Below are 13,848 nucleotides of genomic sequence, written 5' to 3'. Positions count from 1 at the left end.
TTTGTGGAAGCTCCTTTGTCTTTCCCATTATTGCAACTCACCTTGAATTCCTTCATGGGTGGGGTTTATATATGCATCACAGCTGAAGCAAATGAAGGATCATTATAGAGTTCTCAAAGGCTTATTTATGTTTCAACTCCACTTTAGTCCATAAAACCTGTCAGAAAGCTTTAAAAACAACAATATTATATAGGGGTTGAATAATTGTGACATGGCTATCTTAACAAAATATACTGTTACACACAAATACTATATCATGCATTTTCTGTTCTGATTTTATGTATCACTCAACTCATAAAGAAGTCATCCAAAGCAGAATCTTGCTATTTGAAAAAACATATATTGATAAATCCTTAAAATCTTTGGGGGGTTGAATATTTTTGATTGCAACTGTACGTACATGTTAAATGAAATATCAAACAATTTAAATTATATGTCTCTCTCTCTCACTCTCTCGCTCTCTCTCTCTCTCACACACACACACACACACACACACACACACTTTCGCTCTCTGTGGGTGGGTGTATGTCAGACATCAGAAGGGAAATGATGTATAATGAGAATGAAAGTTGAGGGTGGCATTCAGTTAGTTTCTTCTCCAGCAGCACCGCGGATTCGTGCAGTGTGGAGATGATGATAGCGATCTCGCAGGTTAGTGTCTTCTGTTCTACACACTGTGGGAAATGCATCTTATTAAGTCAAAATACCCTAAACAAACCTTCCTATTTAAATTCTTGACATACGTAGTCCCCGTGACCCCGACTAGCGGGATTAAGCGGTTCAGATAATGGATGGATGGATGGACATACGTAGTCTTAACTATTACAAAATAAGTCAGTTTCCTTTCTATACTATTTTGTTTGGGGTATTTAAGTAATTTAAGTCTTTCCTTCTTACTAGTCCTGCTGCTCTGAGATTCTAGCTGATATAAATTGCACCGTGTTGTGTCAAACTCAAGACTAACCTGCTCGTGCCTGTAGAAATTGTTTGCATTTTAAAGACCATCTTGCCACTACGAGATTGTTTTTTGTTAGTTAAAGACCTCTGCTATTAGTTTTGTATCTCACGGTCCTGAGAAGATGAGGACTGCTGTAGGTTTGTAATGCAGAAGTTGGTCTCAAAGATGCACAGAAAGACGCACTTTGTAGCTGACAGGGTAGAGAAGTGAGAATCCAGTTTGTGGAAGTGTCGCATGCCTGAGCGACCTGCTGCAGAAACATTGCACGCACAGAGACGGACTCCGTGTTCTCTGAGGAAAGACACTGTGGTGCACACCTGGTCATATGAGTCAGGAGCATGAAACTACGAGACCAGCAGAACATTACTGACGAACACACCGATTACAGTCCAGTATAGCTCAGCCCAGTACAGTTGAGTGCAATTCTTTATAGTAAACTACAGTCCAGTATAGGACAGCCCAGTACCATACAGTAGTAAAGTATAGTACAGTGTAGTATAGTGCAGTACTTTGAGGTTTGTCTTGTTGTTACTATTATTTCATATTTTTTTTATGTACAGGCAAGTGGATAAACAAGCAGATTTAAAACAAACATATATAAATCCATAATTGAATTAATTCCAGAATCTGATTCTTAGTTTGTTGGACAATTATTCCAGTAGGAATTCTGTAGTAAGGCAGAAGGTACGTTGCTGGGCATCAGACCTGGTGGCGTCAGACCTGGTGGGGTCAGACCTGGTGGCATCAGATCTGGTGGCGTCAGACCTGGTAGCGTTAGACCTGGTGGCATCAGACCTGGTGGCGTCAGACCTGGTGGGGTCAGACCTGGTGGCGTCATACCTGGTGGGGTCAGACCTGGTGGCATCAGATCTGGTGGCGTCAGACCTGGTAGTGTTAGACCTGGTGGCATCAGACCTGGTGGCGTCAGACCTGGTGGCATCAGACCTGGTGGCGTCAGACCTGGTGGCGTCATACCTGGTGGCGTCATACCTGGTGGCGTCAGACCTTGTGGCATCAGCCCTGGTGGCATCAGACCTGGTGGCATCAGACCTGGGTTAAGTGAGGTTTCTCTCTGCAGATCCACCACTGCTGAATCTTCAGCTGGGATTCTACAGACTTTGTTCTTCAGAATCACATATTAAATGATGTGACTGTGTAAGGTCCTTCATAAAGAATGAATGTTTATAAAGACAAACTGCCATATTTACCAATGGACTTCAGCACAATCCTTATAAATACTGCTCTTTTAATGTTATTAACAAAATAGTGAACTACAGTTTCTAAAAATTCTAAAAAATAAGATCTGAAAAATATATGTATTTATGTAAAATTGAATATGGGACTGTGTGTGTATATAATATGAGTATGTATAATATGAGTATGAAATGCTTCCAACTTGTGTAACAGTAATTTGCAATTCTGAAGTGTACCATGAGATGGTAGGAGTTTATTCAATTTCATAGTGCAACATTCACATTATCAAATTTGTCACATTATGAATGACAGCTAGCCATAAGTGATTGACAGCTCACTTTGTGACATTTTGTGTATGTATAATAAAATTTATGGAATTAAATGTATATAACTAAATAATATTCTTTGAACTGTAGCTCTTCAAAAACCAGCACACCCACCAGTGAAGAGTGTGTCACCTAAGAGCAACATGAACGGAGAGGAGACTACTGCAGAAAAAAACACAGACAGGTGTGTGCTTGTGTGTGTGTGTGTGTGTGTGTGTGTGTGTGTGTGTGTGTGTGTGTGTGTGTGTGTGTGTGTGTGTGTGTGTATACTTTCTGTTCCGTCATCAGTGTGTGTAGTGGTGTGCAGTGTCGCCCCCTACTGTCTGCCTCTGCTCTGTGTCCCAGCGCTGCCTGTGTCTCAGCCAGCCTGCTCAAGTCAGCCCAGGCCCCCGAGAGAGAGGAAGGATCCTGGGTCTCATGGTCAGCGACGCTCCAGGGCTGCCCAGGATCAGAGGGCACACCTGTGTGTGAACCCCAACCTGACGTGAACCTGAAGGTCAGGCTCGTTTGGAGTCACTGTCACTGTGTGGATGACCTCTGTGTAGATGACCTCTGTGTGGATGACCTCTGTGTGGATGACCTCTGTAGATTATCACTATGGTGCACTGCTGATGAGGAACGCACTGGTAACACAATGTTGGATATCCAAGTACAAATCCACCAACCACTTCAGGAATCAGCTTCATTCATTTAATTCACTTTCTTTCTCTGGCTTGTGTTGCAGTGTTGGTCACACTGCAGTAAGAGGGTGAAGGATGGAAATGTTACTATGTCTCTCCACAGGAAGAGACCAATGAAATGCTGATCTGCCTCTTCCTCCTTACAGGAAGAGACCAATGAGCAGAAGTTGTATCAGGTAGCCAATGAGCTGCTGGAGACTGAGAGAGCTTACGTGACCCGCCTTTACCTGCTTGACCAGGTGAGCAGTGTCTTCTGGCTCACAGCATACCTCACGTCACCCTACATTATACTGAACATTTGTGTGGACACGTGTGTGTGTGTGTGTGTGTGTGTGTGTGTGTGTGTGTGTGTGTGTGTGTGTGTGTGTGTGTGTGTGTGTCTAGGTGTTCTGTGCTAAGCTGATGATGGAGGCGATGAAGGGAGTGTTCCCCGTGGATGCGGTGAAGGGGATCTTCTGTAACGTGGCCTGTATATACGCCTTCCACAGCCAGTTCCTCCTCCCAGACCTGGAGGCCAGGATGAAGCAGTGGTAAGAATTCGCAGAATACCTCATGGTCTCACCTCGTGACCTGCACCTGTGCAGTGGTATGTTGTTAGGTTGTGAGCTCCGTGTCCTGTGGGGTGTCCTGTGGTGTGTCCTGTGGTGTGTCCTGCCCTGGCCTCAGGATGCTGGAAGCAGGAATGTCGCACCATGAGGACACATTTGCGTTGGGATGTACCGGTAGCCACCTTCCCCACCATTTGTCTCTGTTTCCCTCATGATTGCTGTTTCACAATGTCCTTCAGGGTAACCTGATGATCACCTGTTTCAGATTCTAGTTGGACTCTAACCGAGTTGAATGCTACTGATTTATGATCTACATTACACTGTGATACGTGGATGAAATATAGAATTAGTGTGAAGGAAAGGCTGAACTGAACTAATGCGTCCTAGCGGTCACCTGTCTGCTCTCCTGACCTGAACTGTATCTGCTGTCCGGACCTCCTTGTACAGGGACAGCCAGCCCTGGATTGGTGACATTTTGGAGCAGCATGTGCCCTTCCTCAGGATGTACGCTGAGTACGTGAAGAACTTTGACAATGCCATGGAGTTGCTGAAACAGTGGTCACAGCGTTCAGCTCAGTTCAGAGCAATCATTCAGGATATCCAGGTGTTTGCATCTGTGTGTGTGTGTGTGTGTGTGTGTGTGTGTGTGTGTGTGTGTGTGTGTGTGCGTGTCTGTGTGTGTGTGTGGGTGGGCGCTAATGTGCATGAGTGTGTGTGTGTGTGTGTGTGTGCTGATGTGTATGAGTGTGTGTTTGCTGATGTGTACGTGTGTGTGTGCTGGTGTGTATGTGTGTGTGTGTGTGCTGGTGTGTATGTGTGTGTGTGTGTGCTGATGTGTACGAGTGTGTGTGTGTGTGTGTCTGTGTGTGTGTGTGTGTGCGCTAATGTCTACGAGTGTGTGTGTGTGTGTGTGTGTGTGTGTGTGTGTGTGTGTGTGTGCGTGTGTGCTGATGTGTATGAGTGTGTGTGCTGATGTGTACGTGTGTGTGTGCTGGTGTGTGTGTGTGTGTGTGTGTGTGCTGATGTGTACGAGTGTGTGTGTGTGTGTGTGTGTGTGTGTGTGTGTGTGTGTGTGTGTGTGTGTGTGTGTGTGTGTGTGCAGAGGCAGAAGGTGTGTGGGAACCTGACTCTGCAGCACCACATGCTGGAGCCCGTGCAGAGAGTCCCACGCTATGAGCTGCTCCTGAAGGACTACCTGAAGAGACTTCCTGCGCACGCCCCCGACCGCAACCAATCAGAGAGTGAGGAACACACTCCTCTCAGCTTAGGAGTGAAGCTCCTCCTGTACTCAGTTTCCACAGTTCCAGCCAAACTCTGAATTACAGGACTTGGGCTGGACACCCTTCCCAAACTAATAAAAACATAATAATTCTAGTTTTTAAAAAGTATGTTTAGCAGAGGTGTGGGGTATTTTTCCTTATTCCTTTGTTCCTTATTCAGTGCTATATGCAGATTTTAGCTAGTGGACATTGATTGAGCATTGACATGTTCCTCAGCTGCCTGGTATTGTGTTTGGTCAGTCCCGCATGGTCCTGTATGCTTCACGCACCTCAGACAGGTGCTCATTACTCTGGACCGTGTTTGTCCAAAACTAGTACAGTATGAGTCTTCAGGACGAGTGTGAGCAGGTCTTGAGGCCAAGTGAGTGTGTGTGGGACTTCAGGCCAAGTGAGTGTGGGTGGGACTTCAGGCCAAGTGAGTGTGGGTGGGACTTCAGGCCGAGTGTGGGTGGGTCTTCAAGCCGAGTGTGGGCGGGTCTTCCTGTAGGACATTTTCACTTCTGCTGTGCAGTGTTTACTTCTCCTTCTAAACAGACTTTAGGAGAAGTATGCAAATCTCAGTTTTTGAGTAAAGTCAGAAGTAATCTTTTAAGTCATAGTCAAGATTTCAAACATACTTTAACACTTTAGCTTAGTACTTTAGTTTTAATATTTGACATTTACATTTGAGTATCATGAGTAAAATTTTGTCTGTGTAACCCAAAGGATCAATGTATCTGACTTTGTCCAAAATGACAATATATCTATGATAATGTATTTGGTACAGTAGTGGAGCACCGATAATCTGTTCTGAAAATGTGGTGGAGTACTGATAATGTGTTCTGGTTGCGTGGTGGTGTACTCATAATCTGTTCTGATAGCGTGGTGGAGTACTGATTATCTATACTGATTGCGTGGTGGTGTACTAATAATCAGTTCTGATAGCGTGGTGGAGTACTTATTATCTATACTGATTGCGTGGTGGAGTACTGATAATCTGTTCTGATAGCGGGGTGGAGTACTGATAATCTGTTCCTCTCACTCCAGAGTCTCTACAGATTATTTCTATGGCTGCTGTTCACTCCAACAGTTCCATTCGTAAAATGGTGAGTGGTCAGATTGGTGCTTAGAGCCCCTGTTCACTCCAGGCCAGACATCTGAAAGCAAGCAAACATCTCATTCTGTGTGTGTGCGTGTGTGTGCGTGTGTGTGTGCGTGTACTTTTAAGCTCCTAAATTGCAAATTTCCCCGCTGAGGGATTAATAAAGGATTATCTTATCTTATCTAACTTCATCTGTTAGAGAGAATAGCACATTTTTGAGTGAATTTGGAATGAGCTTACCTCTAACCTCTGGACCCTAATCTCTAATCTCTACACCATAACCTTTGACCTCTAGCCCCTACCTCTATTTCAGAACTTCTCAACTCTACCCCATAACCTCTTACCTCTACACCTTAACCTCTAACTACCTCATAACCTCTCACCTCTAGCCTGTAACCTGTAGTCTGGCACATCTGGGCTTACCTAGATTGCCTCTGATTTTTCAAAGTTCTGTTACTTCCAAACCTTTGGCCTGGAGTGGCCCTTTACGTGAAGACTACTTATTTTTTACCATTCTGTGTAATTTCAAAATTACAAATTGTAATGTCACCGTGTTTCTCCTATGTCTCATCTGTCTGTCTGTCTGTCTTTCAGGAGACCCTGAAGAAGCTTCTGGAGATACACGAGATGTTGGGGGGGGAGGAGGATATTGTGAACGCCTCCAACGAGCTCATCAGAGAGGGTCAGATCCTCAAACTGGCCTCCAGGAACACCTCTGCCTCCGAGAGATATCTGCTCCTCGTAAGAGGCCCAAGTGGCACCATTTCACATACAGAAAATTTGACTGAAACTGCATCTGCCTTTACGACTCATGCTCCTCTGTCTTCTTCTCTCTCTCCTCCCCCTCTCTCTCTCTCTCTCTTTAGTTCAACAACAGATTGCTGGTCTGTGTGCCCAAGTTCAGTTTGGTTGGTCAGCGTTTCACTGTGCGTAACCGTATGGGCATCGAGGGCATAAAGGTGGTGGAGACCCTAAACGACGCCTACCCTCACACCTTCCAGGTCTCAGGCAAAGAGCGCACACTAGAACTCCAAGCCAGGTGGGGGCAGCACTGAGGCCCTTCTCTCTTTGCTCTGTCAGTCTTGTGAGAGTCTAGATTAGAGGTGAGTTTTAATCTGGCCCGTCTGTATGTATTTTGCAGCTCTGAGGAGGACAAACTGGACTGGGTGAAGGTATCTGGCCTCAGAGATCTTGGAGATGTTGTGAGATATTTTGCTGTAGGGTTAGGGTTAGGGTTAGGGGGTTAGGGCTGTAGGGTTGTGGGGATGTTGGGTGTTGGGTGTGGGGTTGTAGGCTGTTGGGTGTGGGGTGTTGGGTTGTGGGTTAGGTTTTTAGGGTTGTGGGGTTGTACGCTGTAGGCTGTTGGTTGTGGGGGTGTGGGGTTGTGGATTAGGGTTGTGGGAGTGTTGGGTGTGGGGTTGTGGGTTAGCGTTATAGGGTTGTAGGGTTGTGCGTTAGGGTTGTAGGGTTGTGGGGTTGTACGCTGTAGGCTGTTGGGTGTGGGGGTGTAGGGTTGTGGATTAGGGTTTTGGGGGTGTTGGTTGTGGGTTAGGGTTATAGGGTTATAGGGTTGTGGGTTAGGGTTGTAGGGTTGTGGGGTTGTACGGTTGTGGGTTATCGGGTTATGGGTTATGGGGTTGTGTGAGTGGAGATGAGGGTCTTTATGTGTCCACAGGCTTTCCAGCAGACCATAGATATTTTCCAAAAGAAGAATGAGACCTTCAAGTGTGCCTCTAAGGAAGTGGAAGAGGAAGTATCTGTAAGTGTGTGTGTGTGTGTGTGTGTGTGTGTGTGTGTGTGTGTGTGTGTGTGTGTGTGTGTGTGTGTGTGTGTGTGTGTGTGTGTGTGTGTGTGTATACATGTATGTATGTATGTGTATGGATACAAGTGTGTGTGTGTGTGTGTGTGTGTGTGTGTGTGTATGTGTATGTGTATGTGTGTGTGTGTGTGTGTGTGTGTGTGTGTGTGTGTGTACTGAGATGCCCTTGAGCAAGGCACCTAACCCCAACTGCTCAGCCGGGCTAGGGCTGCCCACCGCTCTGGGCACGTGTGAGCCACAGCCCTCTAGTAATCACTAGTGTGTGTGTGTGTGTGTGTGTGTGTGTGTGTGTGTGTTCTGACTGCACAGATGGGTTAAAAGCGAAAGACAAATTTTGATTGGGGTGTAAAAATCACAATTGACAAAATATGGCACATTTATTATTATTATTTACTCATTTATGTGTACATACGTACGTGTGTGTATGTCTCTACATATGTATGTGTGTGTGTTCGCAGACAGAGGAGCTGGGCAGAAGAGCCCCACGGTGGATCCGTGATAACGAAGTCACCATGTGTATGAAGTGCAGAGAGCCGTTCAATGCTCTGACGCGGCGGAGACATCACTGCAGGGCCTGTGGCTATGTGAGCAGTAGACACACACACACACACACACACACACACACACCTCACTCACCGCCGGGCGACACACACACACACACACACACACACACACACACACACACACACACCTCGCTCATTGCCGAGCAGCACATACACACACACACACACCTCACTCACCGCCGGGCAGCACACACACACACACACACACACAAACACAGGGGCAGGGCTTACACGTAGCACTCTTAATTGAACCTGGACTTCCTGTCTGATGATGCTTTTAAAGAGCTACATCACCACGGAAACATGCTCCACACATAAACATCCCGTTGAGTTGGGGACTACAGATTTTAAATCAATGTGATTTATTTCCTGCTTTTCAAATTCCTCTTTCCCCATGAAACTCTACAACAGGCCCCACCTTGAAAAGGCCATGCCCAGATGGGCCAGGAGCACTCTGGGAGTCAGGTAGCCAGTGGTCTTATGAATGTTGTGCAGAGTAAATAATTCCTCTCAATCAGCTTTTAGACACTTGCTGAAATGTCTCTCACTGATGCCAGCAGTGGCACTTCTGTGGAAAACAGTTTTTATTTGCATACTGTTCGTGATGACAATCTAAGCAAATGTGCAGGTCCTTACCTCACACCCACCACAGGCGTGGACACTTCTATTATGTCTTCTGGCCACTTACTTACTGTTTTTGGTAGGAAAGCAAGTAGTCCTACATTAACAAACTGGATTCCTGTAATGACTGTAATATTCATTGAGTCATAAGTACAATATTAGGGCAGGAGGATTCATTTACATTCCAAAGATTGATTAAACGTTGATGTAACGTCTCTCATCTGCAGGTCACACACTGAAACTGAATATATGTAGATAATATGTAGATAATATGTAGCTATTAGCTTAAATCTGGAAAACTGATATACATCAGTCATCAAATAGATAGAATCAGAACCATCATAGATCACAAATTACACAAATATTGATTAACTATTGATTACTGGGTAATGATTAAATGGTATGGATTCATCTGTTTTGGGTAATGATTAATCTGTATTGAGTAATGATTCGTCTGTATTGGGTAATGATTCATCAGTGTTGGGTAATGATTCATCTGTACTGGGTAATGATTCGTTGGTATTGGGTAATGATTTGTCTGTATTGGGTAATGATTCGTCTGTATTGAGTAATGATTTGTCCGTATTGGGTAATGATACGTCTGTATTGAGTACTGTAATGATTCGTCTGTATTGGGTAATGATTCGTCAGTATTGGATAATGATTCGTCTGTATTGAGTAATGATTCATCTGTATTGAGTAATGATTCGTCTGTAATGGGTAATGATTCGTCGGTATTGGATAATGATTTGTCCGTATTGGGTAATGATTCGTTTGTATTGAGTAATGATTCGTTGGTATTAGGTAATGATTCATCTGTATTGGGTAATGATTCATCTGTATTGAGTAATGATTAGTCTGTAATGGGTAATGCTTCATTTGTATTGAGTAATGATTCGGTAATGATTCGTGGTATTAGGTAATGATTCGTCTGTATTCATAAAGAGGTTTTGTTGAGCGGGAATGTCTCCAGGATGCTGGCTAAGCAGACTGTGCTTTATTTTTGATTAGCTCTGCCAGAAAGCACTGCCTGATGGTGTTGCGTTGTGCAGATGGTGTGAACTGATTGTGTTGTTGTGCAGGTGGTGTGAACTGATGATGTTGTTGTGCAGGTGGTGTGAACTGATGATGTTGTTGTGCAGGTGGTGTGAAGTAATGGTGTAATGTTGTGCAGGTGGTGTGAACTGATTATGTTGTTGTGCAGGTGGTGTGAACTGATGATGTTGTTGTGCAGGTGGTGTGAACTGATGATGTTGTTGTGCAGGTGGTGTGAACTGATGATGTTGTTGTGCAGGTGGTGTGCTGGAAGTGCTCAGACTACAGGACGGCACTGGAGTACGACGGGAACAAAGTGAGTAAAGTGTGTAAGGACTGTTACTCCATCCTGACCGGCAGAGCCGCCCATGAAGAGAGCTCCGAGAGTAAGAAACGAGGCATCTTAGAGGTGCGTGACCACACTATGTGTTTGTGTTTGACTGCATTGTGTGTGTGTGTGTGTGTGTGTGTGTGACTGCACATATATGTATGTGTGTGTGTGTTTACTGTACGGGGCGGGTTTACTGTAGTGGTCTGGGTTTCCTGTGTGATTAGGACATTTACAGTAGATGGTCAAGACCTTCACTCATATGACAACACAGCAGGCTGCATGGAAAATGCTGGCCTTGGAAAACCAACCAGCTCACATCTCAGGTCCTCATGTGGTAGTCGCAGCAATGAGGATGTGTGACTGGTCATGGAACTGGTCAGTTCCTACACCCTCAAACCTCAACCCTCTCCTTCAACACCTACACATGTTAGCATGCTCTCTCTCTCTACCTCCCTCTCTCTCTGTCTACCTTCCTCTCTCTCTGTCTCTACCTCCCTCTATCTTTCACTGTCTATCACCCTCTATCTCTCTCTACCTCCCTCCCTCTATCTCACTTTCCCTTTCTCTCTGTCTCTACCTCCCCTACCTCCCTCCTTCTATCTCTACCTCCCTCCCTCTCTCTCTCTCCCTCTCTCTCTCTCTCTCTCTCTCTCTCTCTCTCTCTCTCAATCTCTGTCAGATCGAGGCTGCCCAGTTTTCAGGCAGCAGTATCATGTGTGGGTTCCTGCTGTACAGTGAGAAGACTCGTCCATGGCAGAGGGTGTGGTGTGTGATCCCACAGAAGGAGGCGCTGGTTCTGTATGTGTACGCTGCTCCTCAGGTAAGCACACAAAACTGCTATCTGCACCATTTCTATTGCACCATCCCTAGCGCACCATCTCTACCGCACCATCCCTAGCGCACCATCCCTAGCGCACCATCCCTAGCGCACCATCCCTACCGCACCATCTCTACCGCACCATCTCTACAGCACCATCCCTACCGCACCATCCCTACCGCACCATCTCTACCGCACCATCCCTACCGCACCATCCCTACCGCACCATCTCTACCGCACCATCCCTACCGCACCATCTCTACCGCACCATCCCTACCGCACCATCTCTACCGCACCATCTCTACCGCACCATCCCTACCTCACCATCCCTAGCGCACCATCCCTAGCGCACCATCTCTACCGCACCATCCCTAGCGCACCATCCCTAGCGCACCATCCCTAGCGCACCATCCCTACCGCACCATCCCTACCGCACCATCTCTACCGCACCATCCCTACCGCACCATCCCTACACCATCTCTACCGCACCATCTCTACCGCACCATCCCTACTGCAGGACAGGACTGTGTGCACCTGAGGCACTAGGTGGTCCTTTAGCACACACGTAATCAGTTCCAGCTAAAGACACACACACTTAATAACTTAATTACTGTATGAAAACTCTAGTAAATATATTCTGGAAAAAATACTTGATATGATGAGAAAGCAAAAGCAAACAAATGCTGAATAATCAACTACATGCAGGAGATGATGAATGACATCTTGCCAGTGATGTTTTTGGAATGTCAGACTAGCTTAAAAATGGAACTCAAGTAAAAACTACTGACGTGCTGACTTGTTTACTTCAGTAGTTCACTTGGTTCAGATACACATGAACCCATGTGGTGAACCCACGCTCAGGCCATAGTGAACCCACACTCAGGCCGTGGTGAACCCACACTCAGGCCGTGGTGATCCCACACTCAGGCCGTGGTGGAGGCCCGTAGGATATTTTGAATTGCACAAGCTCCTATTTTTCATCAATACAGTGAATCTCTGTTTTATGTATTCTGTTCAAATTTTACTTTTGCTCTTCGCTGTTTATAATTTAATGAATATAGTCATATGTTATTCTCAAAAGCCCTAACAACACTGACACAAAACTGTCCAAAACATTGCAAATATCAAATCTGTTCAGGAGTGCTGGAAGCCCTTCTACCCCGGGCCCTCTCCTACCCCGGGCCCTGTCCTACCCCGGGCCCTGTCCTACCCCAGGCCCTGTCCTACCCTGGGCCCTCTCCTACCCCGGGCCGTGTTCTACCCAGGGTTCTGTTGTACTCTGTTACACATTGGCTTGTTAGTTAAATCTAAAAATCCTTTATTTTCTTGTTCTTCCTGGTACTGGATCTTCAGGACGTTAAGGCTCAGGCCAGCATCCCGATGCTAGGTTACAGTGTGGACGCGACCCCCCGACCCCTGGACCCCCCGTGCTGCTTCCGCCTGTGCCAGTCCAAATCCATTCACAGCTTCGCAGCCGAGTCTGAGGAGCTGAAGCAGCGCTGGCTGGAGGTGATCCGCGTGGCAGTGACTGGAGACGTCGCCAGCATCACGTTACCTGACAGCGGGGACCTTGTCAATGGTGGCCATGATAGTGATAAGACATTGTGTAAATAAACCAAAACAAACAGGTTACTGAGAGGAACTGTGACAGGACTCTGATGCGAACTCTGAAGAGTCAACCACTGGCATGTAGCATGATGAATTTAATCAGACAAAATTAATTTATAAATAATGAACCTAATGTAACAACTAATGTCTTATGTGTGATTTTGGATCCTCTAAAGCAGTCTTGTCTGTGAAGTCTGAGCTGTATGAAAGTATGTGTCCTTAAATACCTTTCAGAACTGAAAATAAGAACTTACACTTTAATCAGAACAACATGGACCTTGCTGGTACTGAGCTCCTCTTGACGGAGACCCTAGTACCTGCAGTATTATAACCGTGCTGTGAATCTGTTAAATTCTCTAAAATTGTCTAAATTGTCTAAAATGGCCTTATGTTGAGTTCAGAGATTTTGCTGTTATTCAGTTTTCAATGATAAATGCTTGGGACTGAAATTGCCATTAACTGAAATACAAATCAATTGCAATTTGCTTCATTGTAATGAAATAAAAATAATAATTTGCACATATTTCAAATTCAACCTTTGAAATGAAGATTCAGTTTACTCAAAAACACTGCTTCTGGCAACCCACATTAAATAATTTCAAATTTATCCCATAATGTTAATATCTGCATCATCTCCACTCAGGCTGCTGGAGTATTGCTCCGGTCCCGAGGTGAGGACGATGATGAAGAGTTTGTAGAAGCTGCAGTGTTTCAAATCAAATCTCTCCTGTCAATGTCATTATCAACACTGTGGTTCTCTCATCAAATTATTTATTAATGGTTTTTGTTGTACTCTGCAGGGACTATAGGGTAATCTGTATGTAGTGAGTCATTTCAAAATAGTTTTCAATCATGACTTTATACCACAGGATTTTAATGAAGACACTCCATTGCTGTTCCCTTCATCAAGTTTGGTTAACCTTGCTTGTGTAATGTAATCTTAAATATTACCATGTAGATAAAGGTGAGTCCGTATCCAGCCTCACT

The 13,848-nt window shown here is 45.3% G+C and overlaps 1 protein-coding gene across 2 annotated transcripts; it reads left to right on the top strand.

Moving 5' to 3' along the window:
• Positions 1–512: 512 nt before the first annotated feature.
• On the top strand, positions 513–13,396 carry fgd4b (FYVE, RhoGEF and PH domain containing 4b). 2 transcript variants are annotated; one of them, XM_077005544.1, is made up of 16 exons: positions 513–651; positions 2,569–2,662; positions 2,824–2,974; positions 3,305–3,397; positions 3,543–3,688; positions 4,154–4,310; positions 4,809–4,947; positions 6,013–6,071; positions 6,662–6,808; positions 6,934–7,106; positions 7,209–7,269; positions 7,743–7,826; positions 8,345–8,470; positions 10,365–10,514; positions 11,116–11,256; positions 12,607–13,396. In XM_077005544.1, exons 2-16 carry the CDS (start codon positions 2,622–2,624, stop codon positions 12,865–12,867), a joined length of 1,929 nt encoding a protein of 642 aa, XP_076861659.1. In that variant the 5' UTR covers positions 513–651; positions 2,569–2,621; the 3' UTR covers positions 12,868–13,396. The 2 variants fall into 2 exon arrangements, with proteins under 2 accessions (XP_076861659.1, XP_076861660.1); XM_077005545.1 differs by having other exon boundaries at positions 514–651; positions 7,209–7,239.
• Positions 13,397–13,848: the final 452 nt, after the last annotated feature.

This window comes from Brachyhypopomus gauderio, chromosome 5 (assembly GCF_052324685.1).
Source record: "Brachyhypopomus gauderio isolate BG-103 chromosome 5, BGAUD_0.2, whole genome shotgun sequence".
In the NCBI taxonomy this organism is placed as follows: Eukaryota; Metazoa; Chordata; class Actinopteri; order Gymnotiformes; family Hypopomidae; genus Brachyhypopomus; species Brachyhypopomus gauderio.
The sequence above is the reverse complement of the archived record's forward strand: the minus strand, read 5'-3'. Positions and strand labels throughout refer to the sequence as shown.